Genomic DNA, 22,356 nt, shown 5'->3' with positions numbered 1-22,356 from the left:
GGTAATCTAATCAGGCTTTGGGATACTAAATGTGATTTTAATGAAATCTTACATTTTATACCAAGTATGTATAAAGCATTAGTTATTCTGAGATGTAAAATTTTTTTTACCTGCATCCATTAATGCTAAACTTCCACCACATGCAGATGCCATGGAAGATGACCCTATGGGAAAAAAAGACATCTTTTATAATATACTGGATTTTGAAAAGCATACATATTTTTTTTTAAAAAGACTGATTTTATTTATTCAAAAGGCAGTTAGTTACAGAGAGACAGAGAGGGAGAGAGGTGTGCCGTCTGGCTGGTTCATTCCCCAAATGGCTGCAAAGACATGGATGGGCCAGGCTGCAGCCAGGTGTTAGGAGCTTCTTCATGGTCTCCCATGTAGCTTCAGGGGCCCACGCACTGAAGTCATTTTCCACTACTTTCCCAGGTTTATAGTAGAGAGCTGGTTGGGAAGTAGAGCCTCTGGGACTTGAACTGTTGCCTATAGGGGATGCTGGCACTGTAGGCTGTGGCTTATCCCACTGCATCATACTGCCAGCCCCAAAATATTGATTTCTTAAAATGCAGATGTTACTACTGGTTACTTCCTTATACTTAATTATGAACATTTAATCATCTTTGCTTTCTTCTTTTCAAAAGCATTTAAAGACAATTTTAAACACTACAACCGCATATGGTGTAACCATTAGCCACTTCTGCTAGGTAAACTCATTAAAATAAAATTCATTTTTTTCCCTACTGAAAAAATAGACTGCACAAAAAGAAAGGATTTTCAGGCATCAGTACTGTGGTGTAGCAAGTTAAGCCACTGCCTGTTAAGCAGATATCCCATAGAGGTACCGATTGATGTCCCTGCTGTTACGTGTTCAAACCAGCTCTTTGCTAATGTTTGGGGAACAGCATCAGAAAATGGTCCAAGTGTTTGGGACCCTGCCACCCATGTGGAAAATCTGGAAGAAGTTTCTGGCACCTTGCTTCAGCCCGGTCTAGCACTGTCTATTGGAGCCATCTGAGGAAGAGTGCTTTACATCCGTCCTTTTCTGTAACTCTGGATTTTAAAATTAATAATAAAGTAAACCTTAAAAATTTTTCCATCATGACAGAAAGTTCTATTAGACAACACTGCCACAGAGAATTTGATTCTTAATCTCCCAGAGTATACTCTTTTATTGCAGTTAAATACAGAGGTCTCTAAGCCTTCTCACTGAGCCATTCACAATTAATCTAGCATGTCCAGTGGAAAACAGAAATGTACTCACTTTACATGCTGGACTTGCTTTGGTATTCTTTCCTCAAAATCTGCAACCATCTGATTTATGTCTGCTGTACCTTCTAGAACTCTACCTTTTCTGTCTTTATGACTGCACCTTGCCTCGGCCCACAGACTGAATTTTAAAAATTTAAATCTAGGCTTTTAATCCAGCTTTCCTTTTTAGTGTCTATTAATTTATCAATTGTGATATATGACACACGTCTCCCGTCTTTCAAAGCTGACCTTGTTCTCTGCTTATTTGTAAAAATAAAGTGGAAAAAAAAATCACTAAATTGGAACTATTTTAATGGATATATGAAGAGACAACCATGTTCAATGTAACTTTCAATATAACTTATATACTAAGAAGAGATTCAGGCATATGGTTAACTAAAACTTCTGTTACACATAATTTTAACATCACTCTTGAAAAGTCAAGACTATAGCAGAGGATATGATCAACATCTACTTAGAAAATAAGTATCTCCACATCCTACCATTTGACTCTAGGACTTCAGATGTGACCCTTATCGTGAAAGGAAAATCTTTGGGAATAACAGGATACAAAGCTTTCTCAGCAAGAGCACCTAAATTAGAATAGAAAACAATAAGCAAAAAATGTACTGTTTGTAAGAACACCACATTAAGAATACAGATTTGTACTTACCATGGCCAAGTTCTCTTCTATTTGTTCCAGTGACTTTGCCAATTTCATTAGTTGCATAAGGAGGAAACTGAAAATAAAAACATATACAAGTGACATGGAAAGATATCTAAGACTTATTAAAATAACAGAACAAGTTATGAAATAGAATTCTACTTTAGTTTTCTTTAAAAAAAAACTATGTATACACACACATAAATACATGTCTGGTATAAATTTAAAATATATAGTTAATTGCTAAATGGATGTCACTTGTAGATGAATTATGAGAAGGGAACAGATGTTACAAGTTTTACACCATAAATTTCTATAATATTTTACTTATTAACGACAAAATATTATTGTAATAAAAATATGTACTTTTTTTTTTTCCAAAAGTACACATTGGGTGCTAGCATTGTGGTGCAGGTGGTTAAGCCAGTTTGAAGACGCTGGCATTCAGTATCAGCACTCTGTAACAGAGTGTTGGTTTGAGTCTCAGCTGCTCTGCTTCTGACCTAGCTCTCAGTTGGCGTGCCAGGGAAAGAAACAGAAAATGGTCAAAGTACTTGAGCCCAACCACCCATGTGGAGGTTTAGATGGAGTTTCTGGCCCAGTCCTAACTAGGGTGACCATTCAGGGAATGACTCTGCTGATGGGAGATATCACTCTGCAGTTCTGCTCCGCTTTTCAAATCAAAAGTAAATCTTTTTTTTTTTTTAAGTTCATATTGAAGAAAAACAGATACACTCCTTCAGAGTTTTATTTTAGTCAGTGGTTGATTGGATATGATTTCTTAAAGGAATATGAACTAGTCATTATCTAAAAATTGACAAATTTCCTATAAAAATATGAAAGTTTAGTTTAATTTGAAAAGCAAAGTTATAGAAAGAGAGATCTTTCATCTGCTGGTTCTCTCCGCAAATGAAAGCAACAACAAGGGCTGAGCCAGGCCAGAGTGAGGAGTCAGGAACTTGATGAGGAGCAGAGTGAGAAAGAGCCGTCTTCCAACAGGTGACCGGCTCCATCTATGGCCACAATGGCCAGCTTTGGGCTGGGCTAAAGCCACCCACATGGAAAACCTAACTGCACTACTCTGCTCTTGATCCAGTTCCCTGCTTATGTCCTGGGAAAGCAGCACATGGTCCAGATCCTTGTGAGCCTGTACCCACATGGGACAGCTGGAGGAAGCTCCTAACTCCTGGTTTCAGATTGGCTCAGCCCTGGCTGTTGTGGCCATTTGGGGAGTGAACCAATGCATGGAAAACCCAGCTATTTCTGCTTCTTTCTCTGTAAACTTTGCCTTTTGAAAAATAAACAAATAAATGCCATACATTGTATTTAGTTCCTAAGCACTGGCTATGAATAAAGTCAATCACAAACTCAATTATGTATTGTTTCAAACAAGGAAATTAGCATTAAACATTTCAAATTCTTTACTACTAATCAGCTGCATAGAAATAGGAACATTTTAAATGAGCCAATGGGCTAATGGGAGAAGCTGATTAATCAGTGAAGTATCTGAAAAGCTCCAATGTTGTCTGATATACATGTACTGTCTCTTTCTTTCCTGAAACAATATTGACTAATATATTTAACTTTATGCAAGGCTTGGATCAGCAAGTTAATCAGAAAACTAGTACTGAATCTCCCTAAATCCTTTCTTTATGATACATAATATCCCCCATATTAATCTTAGCAGATAAATACATTATGTGATAAAACGAGCAGAGTGAAAGATTAATTGTAGAATCAGGGTTATAATATATGAATATATTCACTTTAGCTTAACTCTTTTCTGTCCTAAAAATTCTCGTTATAAAATGTTGGGGGAAAAAGCTGAACCTTACCTCATAGTGTAGCATGAAGTTTTTATCTTTTATTCCACTATAAACAAAAGGTACAATATTATATAAATATATTTCAGTGAATATTAGGATTAGAACAAAAAGGTATTGATTGTTATTAAGTTTGTCTGAAAATGAAGACCCATAAAAATTAAGAAGATGAAAGATGGTTTATTTTTTTCTGCCACTTATGAATGAATGCAGATATTTAAGAAAAAGAAGTATTTTCAAAATATAAGCCTTTAAACATAGAAATAATATATCAAGATGGCAGATACATATTTTTTAAACATTTGTTACTACTCAGAGAACTCTACCTGCCATGACCATATTAGTTAAATCTCAGAACATCATAACATAGGGTTTAACTGGGAGTAGTCTGATTATTTGAAAGGCAAATATCTTTCAGGGCTTTAAAAAAGAGGACCTGGCGCAGTAGCCTAGTGGCTAAAGTCCTCGCCTTGCATGAGCCGGGATCCCATATGGGCGCTGGTTCTAATCCCAGCTGCTTTGCTTCCCATCCAGCTCCCTGCCTTTGGCCCGGGAAAGCAGTGGACAGCCCAAATCCTTGGGATCCTGCACCTGCATGGGAGACCTGGAAGAGGGCTCCTGGCTTTAGATCAGCTCAGCTCAGCTCAGGCTGTTGAAACCGTTTGGGGAATGAATCAGTGGAAGAAGGAATTTTCTCTCTGTCTCTCCTTCTTCTCTTTATTTCTGCTTTTCCAAATAAAAATAAATCTTCAAAGTGTGTGGAAGAGTGAGTGAAAGTAAGTTGGGTAGAAACCAGTTCCTGAATGAAGGAAATCAGAAATCTAGATGAAAATACAGGCACATGAGGACCTTAACACAAATGGTTTCTCCTTTGAGTGGAATTACATGAAAAAAACCTGGGATATAACAGGATATGTGTAGCTGTTGACTGCAGCATTAGAGAAGAAACCTATAAATGAACTCGGGAGACTGAAGGAGTCACAGATTTTTGGAATCAGAGAGGAAGACAAGGATGGCTGGCTCTGTAGCTGCATTTCCTAAGAAAAGTACCAAAGGCCATGATGGCTGAGTGACATCTTCCTTCTCATTTATGTGACTACAGACCTGGAACTAAAATATCTGGAGGTTCTCAATGCTCCTTCTTACTAAAATCTGTTGTGTCTCAGAAGAAAAAGGAGGCAAAGGGGTAAGGCAACCCAGTTTTGGCTTTAATGGGAACATAAAATACATACAAAGCACATGATTAGGATGGGCTTTCCAGTCTTAATGTTATAGCTGGGTTGTTTATCATATCAGCTAAAGGATAAACAATGGGGGTGGCTACCCTGAAGTACTAGAGGTTATCCTTATCTCCAGGACAACAGAGTCCTATTCTGAGATCCTTAACTAGGAATAGGAAAACAGCCATTTTAGAGGAAAGAAAAATTAGCTCTAAGTCCCAGGACTGTGATGTAGTAAAGCTGCAAGGGACTGCAATATAGATTCTCATCATCTGAAACTGATCACTTTCATTTTACTGAAAACTTGCGGAAAGCTATGTATTTATGAGCACAAAATCACAATGTGACTTGGGATTAATCAAAGTTTTTCATTAATATCCTTAGATATTAATTGTCTAGGTGCTTTATTTATTCATAGTATAGGAAACTTGTCCTAAGGGATATCTCGAGAGACAAAGAATGAACTAAATGTGTTTAAAGAATTAAATGTTTCATCAACATTTGTTCCAAACCAAGACAGTGTATCACACCAAAAGAAATCACTTGAAATCCTAAGTATTTGAACAAACATGATGTACCAATATAAGTTTAAAAATATTAAAAATTATTAATATACCATATGAACTTTAATCATAAGCAAGGATATCCACAAATACAATGTCAGAAAACATTAACTTACTTTATAGCTGTTGTGATTCGATCTGATTTAATACTGGATTCTAATGAATCAAATGTAACAGTACAAAGCACCTAAAAAAGAATAAAAATTCCTCAAACTTTAATAAACTAAGAAAGATGAAAGTTAAACATATTTGTGTAAGCCTTTCAGTAATCCAAAGATGTAACATCATATATACCACAAATAGCATTGTATTATGAGTGTTACAGAGGACATAAGAAGAAGGAATATTAATAAAAACTATGTACTAGTCAACAGAGGAAGGCTTAATAAAGGTTCAGTCAATAAAACTGCCTGCTTTCAAAAAATATATCAATCTTCTTTGGAGGATTATAACATAATCCAGAGATTCTAAAATGAATCATTCATAAGGTCCTGGATAGAGCCTATAACGAAACAACAAACGGGCCATGCTCAATAAAATGATAATGAAGGGTCCAAAACTAAGTTTATTAAGAAGATTAAATAGCAAAAATGTTGAACAGCAGTAATAATTCTGTGCAAGGTTATAAAGAATCAAAGGGGATTAAAATGTATTATCATAATGAAAAAATGACAAGAGCCAGTGAACAAGAAGGTAACAGAGATTACCCAGTCTAAAAAACAGTATCACAGGTCTAAGAGACAATATCTGGGGCACCTTCATATCAGGGACTCAAGTTTATACACCTAAAATTAAAATACAGTAAAAATACTGGAAAATTCTAGAAAATGCAAACTGATGTACAAACTGTGACCAAGCAGAACAGTAGTTGCTTGGAGGAATATTTCTATTCCCTATTCTAACAAAGAAGCAGGTAAAAATTTTGGGGAGTGATGAACATGTTCATTATATGGATCGTAGTCAGATTCTCAAATGTGTAAAACTTTAAATATGTGCAGGCTATTGATGTCAATTGAACCTCAAAAAGCTTGTTAAAATTATTTCCAAAGCATGCCAAATATTAGTATGAATACATACATTTCATATAATGAAAACATGGCAGGTACATAATGTATAGTTTTAATGAAATAATAATTCAGTCACTTGCAAGGGCTTTTCATGTATATTACCTGTGTTTGTCCTCTTTGAAATAGTGCTGACCCATGAAGAGTTTTGAACATATCTACTTCACAGCTTATATTCCTAAGTGAAGTCAAATCCCGTCCATCGCATCTATAGTAATAAAGGAAATGAACATGAAAAACTGGTGGAAAACAAGAATGTAATCATATTTTAGCCGTTTTTATCAGGAAATTCTCAACCCAGATGTATGTCTAAGACATAATCCTTGGTAAAACTTTATAAAAAATTAATGCAGATCATTGATCCCCACACTAAATCCACCGAAATTGGAACTTCTGGGGTTGTGACCTACATACTTGTCATACAAGAAGCTTTGTAGTTGGTTCTAATATGCAGTCAGGGCTGCGAGACGCAGCCCACGAGGGACAGCCACATACTCTTTCTTCAACAGGAGATCATTTCAAGCATAAGTAAATTTTTTATTGTTTACTTGAACGAAAAAGGCTAGTTCCTTCCTTTGAGCAAGCTGCTACTTTTAAGGCAACTTGCAGAGACAGAGCATGTTTCAATTTTATCAGAAAAGCTTATGTTTACCTCTTGTATTCATTCAAAATAATACTTCTAAAAACCTCCTTTGCGACAACATTGAAGGATTCTATTATTTCATATGGATCAACTTCAGGAAATTTTTCTATTAAAAAAAAAGACAAAACAGAAGTTTTTTTCTTTTTGGATGAAATAATTTTTTGGACATTCACAGCATCAAATCAATTAACCATTAAACCAAAGGAGTTGAATTTAACATCTTGTCCTAAGGCCAACAAAGTAACTAAATCATGTATTGATCTGAAAATACTGGGACACGAAGTATTAAATACCTTGGATGTCCTGGCATTGGAGATTGCTTTCTACTGGAACAACAGTGTTTTGCAAACAGCTCTCTCATGGTTTTTGTTACCTGGCAAATCCAGCTCACTATATGATAAGATGATCTGAGTCACTCCCATTCTCTTTGCTTTGCAACTTTTAATCCACAAAATGGGGAGGAAGCTATGTTCTTTATATTTCACAAATTCCCACTGATTTTTTTTTTTTTTTTGAAAATCAGATTTTTACAAAGTGAAGGAGTGGCAGAGAGAAAGATCTTTCATCCCTTGGTTCACTCCCAAGAAGCCTCAGTGGCTGGAGCTGAGCTGATTCGATGCCAGGAGCCAGGAGCATCTTCTGAGTCTCCCACGCAGGTGCACTGTCCCAAGGCTTTGGGCCATCCTCAACTGCTTTCCCAGGTCACAAGCAGGGAGCTGGATGGGAAGTAGGGTCACCAGGACACAAACCGGCATCCCTGTGGGATCCCAGTGCATGCAAGGCCAGGACTTGAGCCACTAAGCTACTGTGCTGGGCCCTTAACTAACTTTTTAAAAACTAACTCTTGAAATTGTTTTGTTAGGTATTTTATTGGTGTTTTAAAAACAGCTTTAATTTTCATAATGATTCATGAGGTATATTCTATAACTAACATTCTACAGAAGAAAAAAAGCTTTAATGGAAAAATGTGCTGAAATTCCAGTTGTATTCAAGCCATGACTTGAATACAACTGTCAGCTTCAGGACTGGGCCAGGCTAAAAGCTAAGAGCTAGGAACTCCATGAGTGTCTGCCAAGGTGATGGTGGGGACTCAGGTACTTGAACATCATCTGCTTTCTCCCAGGCACATCTGTAGGAAGCTAGATTAGAATGGAGGTAGTATTCAATCTCAGGCACTCTGGTATGTGATTCAGGCAACCCTGGCCATTGCTAAACCTGCTATGCTGTACTGCCCACCACAAGCGTTGGAATTTCACAGACAAAGAACTCAAGAGTTTTAAAGAATATCATTCAGACTTTCAAACAATATGACACAAAGTTACCCAACTTAGAATGAAATAGTCCGAAGCATGGAAGCCTAGGTGTACTTCACCTTCTGCATTTCTAGGTCACTGCTCTATACCAAATGCAGCACCAGCAACATTACTGAAGTTAGCAGTAGTCCCATGATATGCGACTGCCTTAAGTTACTGAAGATAAAATCAAGGAGTAATGACAGTAACTGTTTTTTTCTAGGTGTTACTACCAAAATTTTAAAAATCAATTATTTACTTTGAATTTTTTAATTAAAAAAAGGGAATCTACCTTTTAGTTGTTCCTCTGTCTCTAGTCTGATCTTGTTAACAGCTTCATCTCTGGAAATCTAAAAGAAGACTGAGCATTATTAGTTCATATATATGTATGCAGCACTTAATATTTCTATTTTTCAGACACTGTAAGAACAATCAGATTATTTTTTATACTAATAATCTTCTTTGAGAGATTAGGACTGCTTATGAACTTACAAGAAATAACTGCCTAATTCACACAAACATAATGCATACCTTCTTAAAACTTGCATTTATCGATGAAAGAATCAAGATGCAAATAACATTTTATTTAGCTTTTGAGTACAGATTTTTAATAAAAATAGCATTAACAATCACAGGTGAAATTATGTGAATTATGACAGAGAAGTATTCCTAGAACATTTATATAATGACAAAATTCAAGTATACCTACTTTATCATGTTCATAATTTGTAAAAACAGCATACAGTTTCTCCATGGCAAGTCTATGTAAAGTACAAAATAAATATTAACATAAAATATTGGGAAACATAAGGCAGTTGCTACTATATATAAAACTGAACTTTAAAAAGTTAAAAATTTAAAAAACATTTCATGGAGCACTAAAAAATATGTAAAAATATTGCTTATAATGGCTAATCCATTACTTATGATATAGAACATACATTTCTTTTCCCTCACCCCTCACAAGAAATCACTCTCACATTCTACCATGCCCCTTTTCTTAAATGGTTTAAATCCATATGGGACTTATTTGTAAGTGTAGAGTGTGCATCTGTCGGGCACTATTTCGAATACTATTGAAGTATGGTGATAGTTATACTTGATTTTGTTTTGGCAATCCCAAGTTTTCTTAGATATTTAAATCTCTTAGGATTTCTTTTTTCCTAGCCACAGATATACAGAGAGTATACAATTCCTGGTCAGTGAACATACTGTTGCTGTCATTTGAGATTCAATCTGGCTCCGTACAAGAGGATATATATATATATATATATTTTTTTTTTTTCTACAAGAGGTTATTTTTATGTATATTTATGGCAAGTGATTCTCTAAACAGGAAAGTTCTATTTAAGAAATAATACACAGGAGTGCTTTCAAAGAAAAGTTTTTTTTCTTGAAAGAAAATTAAACCTGGGAACAATATCATATTTTCTTTTGTATAAATGTTCTTACGTATGAGCGTATTTCACAGTCTCTGGTGAAGGGGTGAATAACTTCTGCGGTGTCCTCTTGGAAACACCAATTTCTCTCACCAGCTGCTGGATGCCCTGGATGATTTGTTGGGTATGTTTCATTCCCACTTTGATAGCATGGCAAAAGTCCTGCTGTAAAATGTTTTCTGCAGAGGCTTCCAACATAACTATTTAAAGAAAAGAAGAAAATCATGATTGCCATTGGAATTTTATCAATAAAGCATTTCCAAATACCACAATATGACACTTATAGAATGATTTTATTTTTTAGTGATACATTCACGGATTGGTTTTCTTTCCTCAAAAAATCAACATACTTTCAAAACTAGACAACAGTAAATAAATAAAGAAATCTTTATATTTTAATTCATGTGTATATTGTCCTTAAATTTAATGAAATTTTCCCATAAAAATGAAACAACAAAGAAATCAAGGAACTGTGCTTTCTTTGCAGTCAAGGACACATTAAGGTGACACTGTCCTGGCCAGTTAGATGTAAATGGAACCTGTTTTGTGAGAAATTCTGAGAAAAGTCCTTAAACAGGAGAGTTACTTACTCCCCAGGCACACATGTTTTTGGTAATCCCTCCTTTTTCCTTCCTCCTGCATGAAAGTCAGAGTTCTGGTGCCAATTCCCAAGCATAAAGATAAAGGTCATACTTGTGAAGGTAGCAGAGCTAAAAGAAATTTAGGTTTATTAAGAAGTCTTGGAAACACTACCACTTGTCTGGGATTCATATCTCTGTATTTCTTTTAGTTGAGAGAAAAGCAGATTTCCTTTTCTTTTCGGTAAAGATTTATTTATTCATTTGAAAGGCCAAGTTACAGAAAGACAGAAGAGATGAAGATTTTTCATTCCTGGGTCACTCCTCAGTGGCCACAACAGCTGGAGCTGCGCCAGGCCAAAGGTAGGAGCTGGGAACTTCTTCCAGGTCTCCCATTTGGGTGTAGGGGTCCATCTTCCACTGCTTTCCCAGGTGTATTAGCAGGGAGCTGGATCAGAAATAGAACAGCCAGGACTTGCAGTAATACCCATTGGGAATGCCAGTATCAATGGTAACAGCTTAATACCTCAGGCCAGCACACTGGCCCCAAATTCTGTATTTTTAAAGTCTTGTTATTTCATTTGACAACACACTCAAGTAATATGTAGACTACATAAATACCCCTGTTACATTTGTTTCTCATATACTACCTAATTCTAACTCAATTACTATCAACATACCAGAACCAGAAGCTGGAAATGAGGTACTTCACGTAATGTTACATTGAAAGTCTAATAGTTCCCTTTATATTTTATTAAAACGTTTACATACCAGAAGATGTACCTGAAAAGTCAAATCTCACATGGTAGAATAAATCAATTTAAGTTCAGTTTATCTGCCTTAGTTCATAGTTACAAGTGGTAGAGTCAGACTGCCAAGTCTGGTCATTCTGATTGCTAAGACACTCTCCTTCCACAGGATAAGGCCCTATTTTTTCATTCATGCAACTGTGTCATTTTATTATACAAAATAAGTAAAAATAACCCAAGATCAGTGCCTTTCTTATTCTTTATTGCCAATGTTTTACTCACCATAAATGTTTTGTTTCTTGAATGATACCAAACAGATTTAGTATTATCTAAATTAAAACATTTAAACTAACAAAATAATTCATTTAAGGTTTTATTTGATATGAAGAGTACTTCAAAACAGGACAGAGACAAACAAAACTATTTGGGACTATTAACTACATAGAAGTTAAACACATTTTTAGGAAGTCAGAAATATAAAATAAAAGTGGTATTTAGCCCAGCCAGCACATGCAAGACCCAGGGGTGGGGTAAAGGTGAAAAGCTGGTAGGGGAAAAGTAGAGGGCTCCCCTGCTGGAACATCATTCCCACTGGAGAGTGTGAGTTGGGATGGGGGTAGATCAGACTGGGCAGAGAGCTATAATACTTGTGGGCCTCATGTGAGCTAGATCAGGGAAAAGCCAGGCTAGACTGACTGTTCCTACAGTGTAAGCATAAATCAGAGTGGGTTAGGGTTAGCTGGGCTTTGCCGCAACTTCAGCTGGCAGATGCTGGCACTGGGGACTAATTCTGTCAAGCTAAACTGCAGAACCACCTAGAATGTATATGATCCGGGAGTAGGCCCAGTAGGGAAATAGTGGGCACCTCCCTCTTGGGTTATCACTCCCACAGGAAAGCATGAAAACCAGGACTGCAGCAGACGTGGTTAGACAGAACGGCACCAACCAGCATGTGTGTGGGCTGGATAGTGGGGATGGTTGGGTTGAAATGCCCAGTGACATGTAGGAGAGCTAAATGCAATGTGGGACAGACTAGACCAGTCTGCTGTACATGCTGGCAAGCATGGGAACCAGGGCAGGGAGCGGGCCTGGTGGGGGTTATTGTTGATTTGCCCCCAACTAGGTTGCAGTGCCCATTGGTTTGTGTGAGGGCCAAAAGTGTGCTGGGCAGAATCAGGCTGGACTGCAACATCTATTGGTTCGTGCGGAAGACAGGGTTGGAAGCAGAACTGATCCAGCAATTGCAACCACCAACATAGGTATAAGCTGATTGGGGCGATGGAATGTGCCAGCCATCGTACTGGCAATCACGCGTAAGAATCAGGTCTGGGATCACCTCAGACAAGGTTTCTCTGGGGATCCCTGCAACTGAACTGCCGGACTCAGAACCCCAACCATGAACAGAAGTACAGATTCCATGGACTGACCATGGAGTGCAGGTGTCAAAGCTGAGCCTCCTCAGAGGCTCATATGGAACAGCAGACAACAAATCCAAGTGCACATGGAGGATATGGCAGTCTATTGGAACCTGCAGAGAACACCTGGTACTACAACAGGATGGAGGACAGAACAAATCAATCATCTACCCAGCCAAGTGTTGGCAGTGAAAATCTGGGCTAATGGAGACTCTAAGGTAGGCTATGTCAGCCAGTAGATTCTGAAGAGATTTCATTGTACTTGGAATGGCGAGATTGGCAGCAAGTCAGAACTGCTGAACTATCAAAACCACTTGAACAGGACCCTCAGAGCATGCCCCACAACAGGGACCTGGGATGGGTGGAAGGCTGGGTAGGGCTTCTCCATTTATCTCCCCCATTACCCCGAAAAAAAATGTGGAAACAATGGTCTTACCCACTTTTCTGTAGCCCTTGACCCTTTGTGCCCTAATCAACTATGTACAGAATACTAAAACAAAATAATATGAATAAGAAAAAGTGGTATTTAAGTCACTTACCAATCTGACTTTTGGGTGCTCCAGCAACTACTAAATTCAAAGTGCTAGAGGACATTTCTTTTCGTGTTGGGTTTACAACACATTCTCCATCAATTATTCCTATTCGTACTGCCCCTGAAACATGATAAAATGACATGTTTTAAAATAAAAAGTCCCATTTTCAATATATTATGCCAATGATGGCTTCTATTTTATCTTTGATTGTGATTACAGAATAAAATTTCTAGTCTTGTCATGGTTTTGAAGGCTCACAGCGAATTATGTGTCATCCTATTTTCTGGCCTCACTGGAGCACTCTGGAATGCTCTGACCATTCTGTCCACATTCCTGCATTTATGCTTCATATTCTCCTGATCTAGACTTCTAGGACCCGTTTAAAATCTGACTACTACCAGAAGCCCTTCTTGACAACCTAAGCCAACAAAACTAAGCCAGCTCTTTATCTTTTTTTTGGTACTTTGCCTATGCCTTAATACTGCTTATAAATAATTATCTTTTCTATTATTAATTCTGAACATAAGAACCACCTCTTTCATCTTTGTTTTGCTAGTGTGAATCTGCCTTTGTTCCTTCAGTGCTTAGCTCAGTGATTAGTGGCATTTAAGACCCAGTAATTATTTTCTCAATGAATGACTTTTATATTATATAATTGAAACATTAAATAAAAAAGATTTAGTTTTTGACTTGGAAAGTCAGAGTTATAGTAAGATTTTCCATTTGTTGGTTCACTCCCAGATGGCTGCACCAGCCAGAGCTGGGCTGATCTCAGCGAGGAGCCACAAACTTCTTCCAGGTCTCCCATGAGGGTGCAGGGACTCCAGGATTTGGGCTATGCTCCATTGTTTTCCCAGGCAATATGCAGGGAGCTGGATTGGGAAGTGAAGCAACCAGGACATGAACTGGAGCTCATACAGGATTTGGCACCAGTAGGCAGATGATTAGCCTGCTACACTATTGTGCTGGCCCTAAGTAACTAAAACTTTTAAGAGTTAAAAGTTAATAAACACAATAGTTTTCTCTTCAAACTGCATGTAGTGAGGTAATGTTTTGGTCCTCTAGCAGCAAACAGATAACTAAGAAGTTAAAATATCTAGGGCTATATAATCTGTAAAAACCTAACATTCTGTAATTGGAAGCAAAATCCAAGACAAGGATGGAAATGTCTGAATGACCCAAAAGGTGTCTCAGAATGCCTGTTTTAACACATCAGAGTAAACAAATCAATGTCCTTGTTGTAACATGTTCACTATTATTTATTGACAAAACATGAATACTTTCTTATCTTTAAATCCTAACTTACCAACAGGTCCATTCCAAGGAATATCTGATAAGGAGAGGGCTACAGAAGCTTAAAAAAGGAGAAAAATAAAATCTGAAATTAAAACATATAACTGCTTTAAAAAATAATCAAGTGATAATTTTAATCTCTATTTTAATACTTACCACCATTAATTGCAAGGACATCAGGTTCATTAATACCATCTACTGCTAACAGATTACAAAGGACCTAGGTAAAAGAAACGATTCAAAGCACTTTAAAAGCATGTGCTTTGTAGCAAAATTCTTTTAATTTTAGCTATCATTGAACTAAATGCTTGACACTGGATATATAAATTAAACCTTAAAACTTTCCTCATCTTTAGCAAAGAAGAAAAATGACATCTTCCTAAAAGGTTACTTTTCAAATTATAGAAACAGTTTGTGTATAGTACTTACCAACACACTGGGGGTATTGCAAATAGCCAGGAAATGTTAGCTAAATTATTTCTACTATTAAAAAAACGTTAACTTTGTTTATAAACACAGGCAAATAAACCAATAAGTTACTTTATACTGTAACTATATGCCTAAAGTTGTTTTTAAGAAAATTACTTCCTTGGTGGTATGTGCCATGGTATAGAAGGCTAGCTTGCCACCTGTGATGCTGGCATCCGATATGGATGCTGGTTCAAGTGTCAGCTACTCCACTCCCTATCCAGTTTCCTACTGGTGTGCCTGGGCAAGCAGCAGAAGATGGCCTAGATGCTTGGCCCACTATACCCACTACACGTGGAAGACCTGGAAGCTCCAGGCTCTTGGCTTAGGATCAGCTCAGCCCTGGCCATTCTGGGCATTTGGGAAGCAAACCAGCAGACAGATTTCTCTCTTTCAAATCAGAAGATAGATCTCTCTCTCTCAAACCAGCAGATAGATAGATCTCTCTCTCTCTCTCTGACTTTGCTTTGCAAAAAAAAAGTCTCAATTAGGTAAACTGAAAATTTATGGGTTATTATGGTGAAATAAAATAATACTCAAAGTAATACAGGTTTAAAGGATCTAGCAATACAAAGTTAATAAAAATGAGTTGTGTTGATCATCTTGGTATGTTGCTAATACAACCTGTGATCTAGTATGTTTAATATACCAATAACCCAGCCTGGCTGCTCCCCATCTATGTCAGTCACAATGACAATGGCTTTCCAAACCCAATAGTTTCTTCCCTGCCTCAGGGCTTTCTTGCATCTACGTGGAGAGCTTCTCCGATAATTCTAGTTAGGTAATCACGACTCACAGTTCAGATGTTAGCTTAAATTGACATCAATAGATGTTACCTTTTTAAAGTACTATGTTTTTTCCCCAACTTTTTATAATAATGATTACCTGGTTGCTTTAAAAAAAAAAAAGATTTATTGATTTTTATGGGAAAGGCAGATCCACAGAGAAAAGCAGACACATCCCCTGGTTTACTCTCCAAGTGGCCGCAACAGCCAGAGCTGAGTTGATCTGAAGTCATGAGCTTCTTCTGAGTCTTCCACGTGGATGCAGGGTCCTAAGGATTTGGGCCATTCGCGACCTTCCCAGGCCATAAGTAGGAACTGGCTGGGAAGTGGAGGCCAGGTTAAGAATTAGTGCTCATATGGGATCCTGGCACTTGCAAGGTGAGGATTTAGCCATTGAGCCATTGTGCTGGGCTCTAAAGTACTATCTTTTTTTGAAAAAAATTAAAATATAACAGTATTGTCCAAAATTGTTATTTTACATTTTTTGGTGATGTAGGAAGTGTTAAAGAGCTTTGTTAAGTAATTTTTGCTAATCTGGAAACAAATCTCAAACGGAATTTACCTGGGTATCATAAAAGTAACCAGCTGGAAAGAGAGGCCTAATCGAACGATCTGTAGAAAACAAAACACAAAACCCCAAAAGACATTAAGTAATGTTGACAAAGTTGTTTCAGGGATAGAAACTTTCAAACCAACTTAGGTAACAGCTCAATCTTGGACTGATTTACCAAAAGGGATAAGAATAAATGTCAATACTTTTAATAATACAAAGGTACTTTACTAGTGAGAAAAAGGAAGTTAGACATATTTCATGAAGATGAACAGGTAAGAGACAAAAAATTTCTTTCTTTCCTAGAGCACATATGTGAGTGAGAAGAGAGAACAAATAATCTCAGATGGTGTTAATGCAATGAAGGAAAATTTACAAATGGGGACAAGAAGAAATGAGACTACAGGTACATCAGAGACGATATCACTATCTTAGTATCTTACCTATGACACGACTTGTAAGAATCTCTTTATCAGAAGAACCAATTTCTCTTCTAAGATAGTTTGTGGGAATTCTACCTGCTGCAGCAGCCTTCTGTCTGTAATCAACCTAAAAGAGCAATGAAAAAATGAATTTCATATGATTCTATTACTAACAAACTAGAATTGAAGAACTGCTATATAAATACTAGTTCTCCCAAGGTTGCTTACAAAGCACTTTAGAGTAAGGATACGGAATATTTTATTTTCTTTTTGCTTTTTACATCTCTTGGAGAAAGAAGAGTCGATAAAAATGTTTCAGCAACTTGCGTTTTAAAAAAAATTATTTTAATATTATACAGAGGTAGATACAAATAGAGACAGAGGAACAGGAAGGTGGACGGAGGCCAGAAGAGGAGGGAAAGGAGAGGGGAGAGAGAAAGAAGAGAGGGAAAGAAATGAAGACAGAGGGAAAGTCAGAGAGGGAGAGGAAGAAGCAGAAACAAAGAGAGAACCAGGGATTTCATCCGGGTCTCCCAAAAGGGTGGTAGAGGCTGAAACACTTGGGTCCTCTTCCACTTACTTTTCCCAGGCCAGAGGCAGAGATGGGAAGTGGAGTAGTTGAACTGAACTAATACACATGTGGAACGTCAGTATCTCAGGGATCAACTTTAACAGCCATGCCATAATGTGGGTTTCTCAGTAACTTAAAAGCGTCACTTGGTGATCACATGGCTACCTAAATTTCACTACTTCCCACAGTTAGCTCATTATGATCCAGTCAAACATTCCCTTTTTTGAATTAACTCTGTCAGATATAATTGTATTTCCCTTTTTATAAAAGAAATACACCATAAAATCCTAATGAGCTCTTTCTTAAACATATACTTACAGACTCATACTGAAGGGAGACATATGAGGGCAAAGATATTCATTGCTTATTCAACCCTAAAGTATTCATGTATTGCTACTGCATTTGTCAGCTTATACACTAAGATATTCTCAAGTATGCTTACTTCTAGCACTAGAATGAGCTATGGATAAATCAGTTTAAATTGTTTTAATGATGCAATATCAAAGAACCAAGGAACTTACTAGACAGTGTAAAGATATTACTAATTCTATGTTTATGCCACAATACAGGTTATATCAATTAATAAATACTTACCACCAAAGGCATGAACTGGGAGGGTGAAGGTTTTGTTTTACTGACCGCTGTGACCATCACTGCAGTGTCACCTGACTTGAACATAAAGAATACTGCTGAATTCTTTTGAAATAAAATGTTTAAGTAGCAATTGAATGATTCTTCATTCCACTTAAACTCAAGAAGAGATGTTACCCACATTACAATGAAAACAGTTAGTTACAAATAGCCCAAACCTTGATTCCTTCTACATAATGATGATCAGTATTAAAATAGTAAGTAAGCTTCCATTAGCTATAAGAGTCAGGATGGGTATTGTGGTGTAACAGGTTAAGCCAATCCTTGGGATGCCCAGCTCCCCAGTTAGGACTGATTCCAATCTGGCTTCCTGCTAATGCACAAAAAGGCAGCAGCTAATGGATGACTCAAGTGCTGTCATCCATGTGGGAGATCAGGATGGAGTTTATATATATACCTAATATATCAAATATATAATTCAACATAAATACAAAATTAGGTCTGGCATATGCTCTGCCTAACTCTGGTTGTTGCCTACATATTTCAGGAGTGGAAAAATGCATACTGGAATATCTAACTTCCCCTCTCATAGGATATTATAGTCACATCCTATAAATCAAGCCATCTTTACTTTATATGGGACATTACTCTAGTTGTCTGGAATGGTTCTGGCACTAGAAATGATCTTAAAATCTTTATTAACTTTGATGTCTACAGTTCTAAGTGACATGATATAAAGACACTGAGTGCCAGTTTCCATAAGCATTTTGTTAAGATGAAATTTTAAAAATCTGGACTTTTTACCTGTACTACAGCACAGCCATCTGCAAATCTGGCCAGTTTTCCAGAGGATATTTCTAATTTTCTGTTAAGAAAAAAAATACAATATATAATGGCTTAGGTCATCAGTATAATTCTTAGCTTAGAACAAAATAATCAAAAATTCTTTTTTTTTTAAGATTTATTTATTTATTTATTTTTAATTGTTGTTTACATTGTATTATGTGGTACAGTTTTATAGGCGCTGGGGAAGATTTATTTATTTTTATTACAAAGTCAGATATACAGAGAGGAGGAGAGACAGAGAGGAAGATTTTCCGTCCAATGATTCACTCCCCAAGTGAGCGCAATGGCTGATGCTATGCTGATCCGAAGCCAGGAGCCAGGAACTTCTTCCAGGTATCCTACACGGGTGCAGAGTCCCAAAGCTTTGGGCTGTCCTCAACTGCTTTCTGAGGCCACAAGCAGGGAGCTGGATGGGAAGTGGAGCTGCCGGGATTAGAACCGGCACCCATATGGGATCCCAGCGTGTTCAAGGCGAGGACTTTAGCCACTAGGCCACGCTGCCAGGCCCAAAATAATAAAAAATTCTAACACAATATAGGCAATTAATCAATTAATCTTTGCCATCAAGTCATATGATGACTATGAACAAGAGAGATAATCAGTACTAGGCAAGATGAGGTCATAGTCTGGAAGCAGGCCCAGCGTGGTGGCCTAGCGGCTAAAGTCCTCAAGTGCGTGGGCCCCTGTCAACCAAGTGTATGATCCAGATGAAACTGTTCACTTCTGGCTCTGGCTTGGCTTACCCTTGGCGTTGCAGCCATTTGGGGAGTGAACCAGTGTTCTCTCAAATATCTCTCCCTGCCTCCCCCCTGCTCTGTAACTTTACTTTTCAAACAAATCAATCAATATTTAAGATTAAAAACAAAGCAGAACAAAAATACCAACAGCAACATGTTGGTGAGGATGAGCAGAAACTGGAACTTTTACCCCCTGATAGTAGTAACAGAAAATGCTGAACTCGTTTGGGAAGTAATCTTGGCAGTTTCAAAAAAGGTAATACAGGCAACTTGTGACTCAATAAATTCTTGTGGTTGTATACTTAAAAGAAATGAAAACACACATTCATGCAAAAGTTTCCACAGCAATGTTCATAGTAGTATTCGTAATTAGCCTCACGTGGGAGAGAGAGATATCATTCGTTCTCTGGTTCACTACCCGAATAGCTGCAACAAAGACTGAATTTAGGAGCCTGGAACTCCATCTGGGTCTCCCACACAGGCACAGGGATCAAGGACTTGGGCCATCTACTTTTCCCCTAGGGACATTAGCAAGGAGCTAGACCAGAAGTGGGGCATCCTGGAGTTGAATCTGTGCTCATATTGGATTGCCAGCATTGCAGGCTGCGGCTTAACCAGCTGCCTCACAATGTTGGCCCCTGAGTATTCTGTCCTTCACATGCTAAAGGCATCAAGGGACAACCCTGGTACATCAGCACATTAATGACTTCTGCCTAAAGCTTGAGTTAACAAAAATCATGTGTACTTATTCAGGAGACCCATTTTGCTAAATTTCATATCAGAACAAAGCATATATATGTATGTACACACACACATATATATATACACACACACACACAGACACATATATTAATGCATATTAATGAGCATAATGTTTTTGTGTTATCAGCTCTGAACTTGAAGATTTGAGGGTTTCTTTTTGTTACTACAGGGGACTATTTAGAGATTCTATTTGGGTTTCTGTTTTTACTAAACACAAATGTCCTAATGATGCAAGTGTACGATAAAATAAGTTTTCGTTGTTTGATGGTAACAATGGGTGGACGATGGGTGGAGAAAAGAGGCAGGTGCTGGCAGTGGAGCAGACAAAGGCATAAGGCTCAGAGACAGGCACAGTGTGCAGTGTCACACAAACCTGCATCTATCTGTAGATCACACGTCCGAGAAGTCAGGATTAATGTTAAGACTCAGACATCACCTTGGCTAGGGGTCGGCAGATTACAGCGTGTATCCCTTTTCTGCGCAGCTATTCAGTTAAGCATGCTTCTTCCATTTTAAGAGGGTAGTAGGTAGGTAGTGCAAAAACTTTAACTATTTACTAGCTGGCCCTTCACTGAAACATTTGCAGACCTCTTGATCAAATTCAAACACCTCATTCTACATACGTGGTGAAAGAATGTGTTCTAGTCAATCACGAAGAAGGTCTGATTCAAAGATTTTTTTTTTTTATAAGTTGGGGTCAAAAATATTTCAAATACTTAGGTATATAAAGTATACATTAACAGATTCACTTATTCTAAAAATAAATATGTTTCTTGGGAAGCAGTTTTTAACATAAATTGTGGCAAATCTCTGAAGAAAGCATGGGGTTTGTCAACAAGAAACCCAAATCCACTTAGATCCACAGGACTAACTTTTTGACTGAAAAAGTTCCTTAAACTTTTTTTAACCCTCTGATGTTACAACTGTAAAGTAGAAATGTCTTAACACAGGCTTTAAAAGATTGCATGTATCAGACAACGGTTCAATTAAACATTTCTTTCCCTCTCCCTTTCTTCCTATTCAGGGTCACTGCGGAGGTCAGGAGGACGGAGTCACGTATACATGTGTCAGCTCATTGCGAGGTGCAGTCTTTCCTATGACAGAACCCGAAAAGAGCAAAAATCAGGGACACCCTAAGGCCAGAGGAAGGGAGCCCCGAACACAGCAGCTGGGAGAAGCAAGGAGCACGAGGCAGTGAGGCAGGGGTAAGGTCTCAGAAGGGGAAACTCCGAGCCCGACAGGGAAAGCTGGGAATGTAGATCTGGGGTAGAGATGGTCAAGAGACCTGCGCGGTGGGATTCGCACCCTGGAAGGTGAACGCACCCGGGCTGGCCAGACAGGAAGTTGGGCGAGGACGGGGAACGCACGCCGTCTCTTACCTGTTGCCCAAGTCCACTGCCACTGCTCGGGCCCCGGAGCCACCCCACAGCGCTCGCACCTGCAAGCGTGTGAGCGCTCGATCCCGCCCCGGCAGCCGCAGGGAGACATCGCCCAGGGGCCGGAGCCGCAGGCAGGAGCAGCAGTGCCTGCACGCCGCCATGACACCTGCCCGCGATCAGCCCGGGCTGGGTCCTCATTGGCTCACCCGGCCCGGGGGCGGGGCCTGGGAACGCCGGGTAAACGCACACTGTCGCTTTCTACGACAGCTGAGTAGGGTCATACCCCTCAGAACGCGATCGCCTTGTAACAGCCTTTTTCTGTTTTTCTTTGCCAGTGAAAGGCAGATAAAGAATGATGGGGGCGGGGGAGGGAATGCCGTCGTTTTAGAAGATCTAGGATAATGTAAATCTATAAAAGTTTGGTATACATAGTAATAATAGAAGTAACTGTTAAAAAAAATGATGAGTATTTACCTGCATGAACTAAAAATTATGAGAATGTTTGTCCTGGAGTTTGGAAAGAGATCTCCTTCTCCCCAACTCTGCCCTGAATTTTAGTTATAAATTTCACATAGCACGTATATACTGCAGTTTACTGATTTCTAGTAAATTTCATTTCTTATAGACTGGCAATTTTAGGTATATATTAATTAATATATATATATTAATTGATTTTCACTTTCACTGATTTATTTCTTGTAATTCATTTCTCTGC

General features: G+C 38.1%; 1 protein-coding gene across 1 annotated transcript in view; it reads right to left on the bottom strand.

The window, feature by feature from the left end:
* The window catches only part of PNPT1 (polyribonucleotide nucleotidyltransferase 1), a 36,393-nt gene extending 14,580 nt beyond the window's left edge, over window positions 1–21,813 (bottom strand). The window contains exons 1-18 of the mRNA XM_040993428.1: window positions 21,642–21,813; window positions 18,722–18,782; window positions 17,921–17,995; window positions 16,777–16,882; window positions 16,346–16,395; window positions 14,687–14,750; window positions 14,544–14,591; window positions 13,244–13,357; window positions 9,976–10,162; window positions 9,233–9,284; window positions 8,816–8,873; window positions 7,241–7,337; window positions 6,694–6,796; window positions 5,641–5,711; window positions 3,754–3,790; window positions 1,928–1,994; window positions 1,758–1,847; window positions 111–164 (exon numbers count right to left, since the gene is read on the bottom strand). Of these exons, the coding sequence (XP_040849362.1) occupies window positions 111–164; window positions 1,758–1,847; window positions 1,928–1,994; window positions 3,754–3,790; window positions 5,641–5,711; window positions 6,694–6,796; window positions 7,241–7,337; window positions 8,816–8,873; window positions 9,233–9,284; window positions 9,976–10,162; window positions 13,244–13,357; window positions 14,544–14,591; window positions 14,687–14,750; window positions 16,346–16,395; window positions 16,777–16,882; window positions 17,921–17,995; window positions 18,722–18,782; window positions 21,642–21,802 (1,495 nt within the window). The 5' untranslated portion in view covers window positions 21,803–21,813. The remainder of the gene's footprint in view (window positions 1–110; window positions 165–1,757; window positions 1,848–1,927; window positions 1,995–3,753; window positions 3,791–5,640; window positions 5,712–6,693; window positions 6,797–7,240; window positions 7,338–8,815; window positions 8,874–9,232; window positions 9,285–9,975; window positions 10,163–13,243; window positions 13,358–14,543; window positions 14,592–14,686; window positions 14,751–16,345; window positions 16,396–16,776; window positions 16,883–17,920; window positions 17,996–18,721; window positions 18,783–21,641) is intronic.
* Window positions 21,814–22,356: the final 543 nt, after the last annotated feature.

This window comes from Ochotona curzoniae, unplaced genomic scaffold, assembly GCF_017591425.1.
Source record: "Ochotona curzoniae isolate NIBS_2020 unplaced genomic scaffold, NIBS_Ocur_1.0 contig_883, whole genome shotgun sequence".
Classification (NCBI taxonomy): Eukaryota; Metazoa; Chordata; class Mammalia; order Lagomorpha; family Ochotonidae; genus Ochotona; species Ochotona curzoniae.
This window is presented reverse-complemented; position numbering and strand designations above follow the sequence as displayed.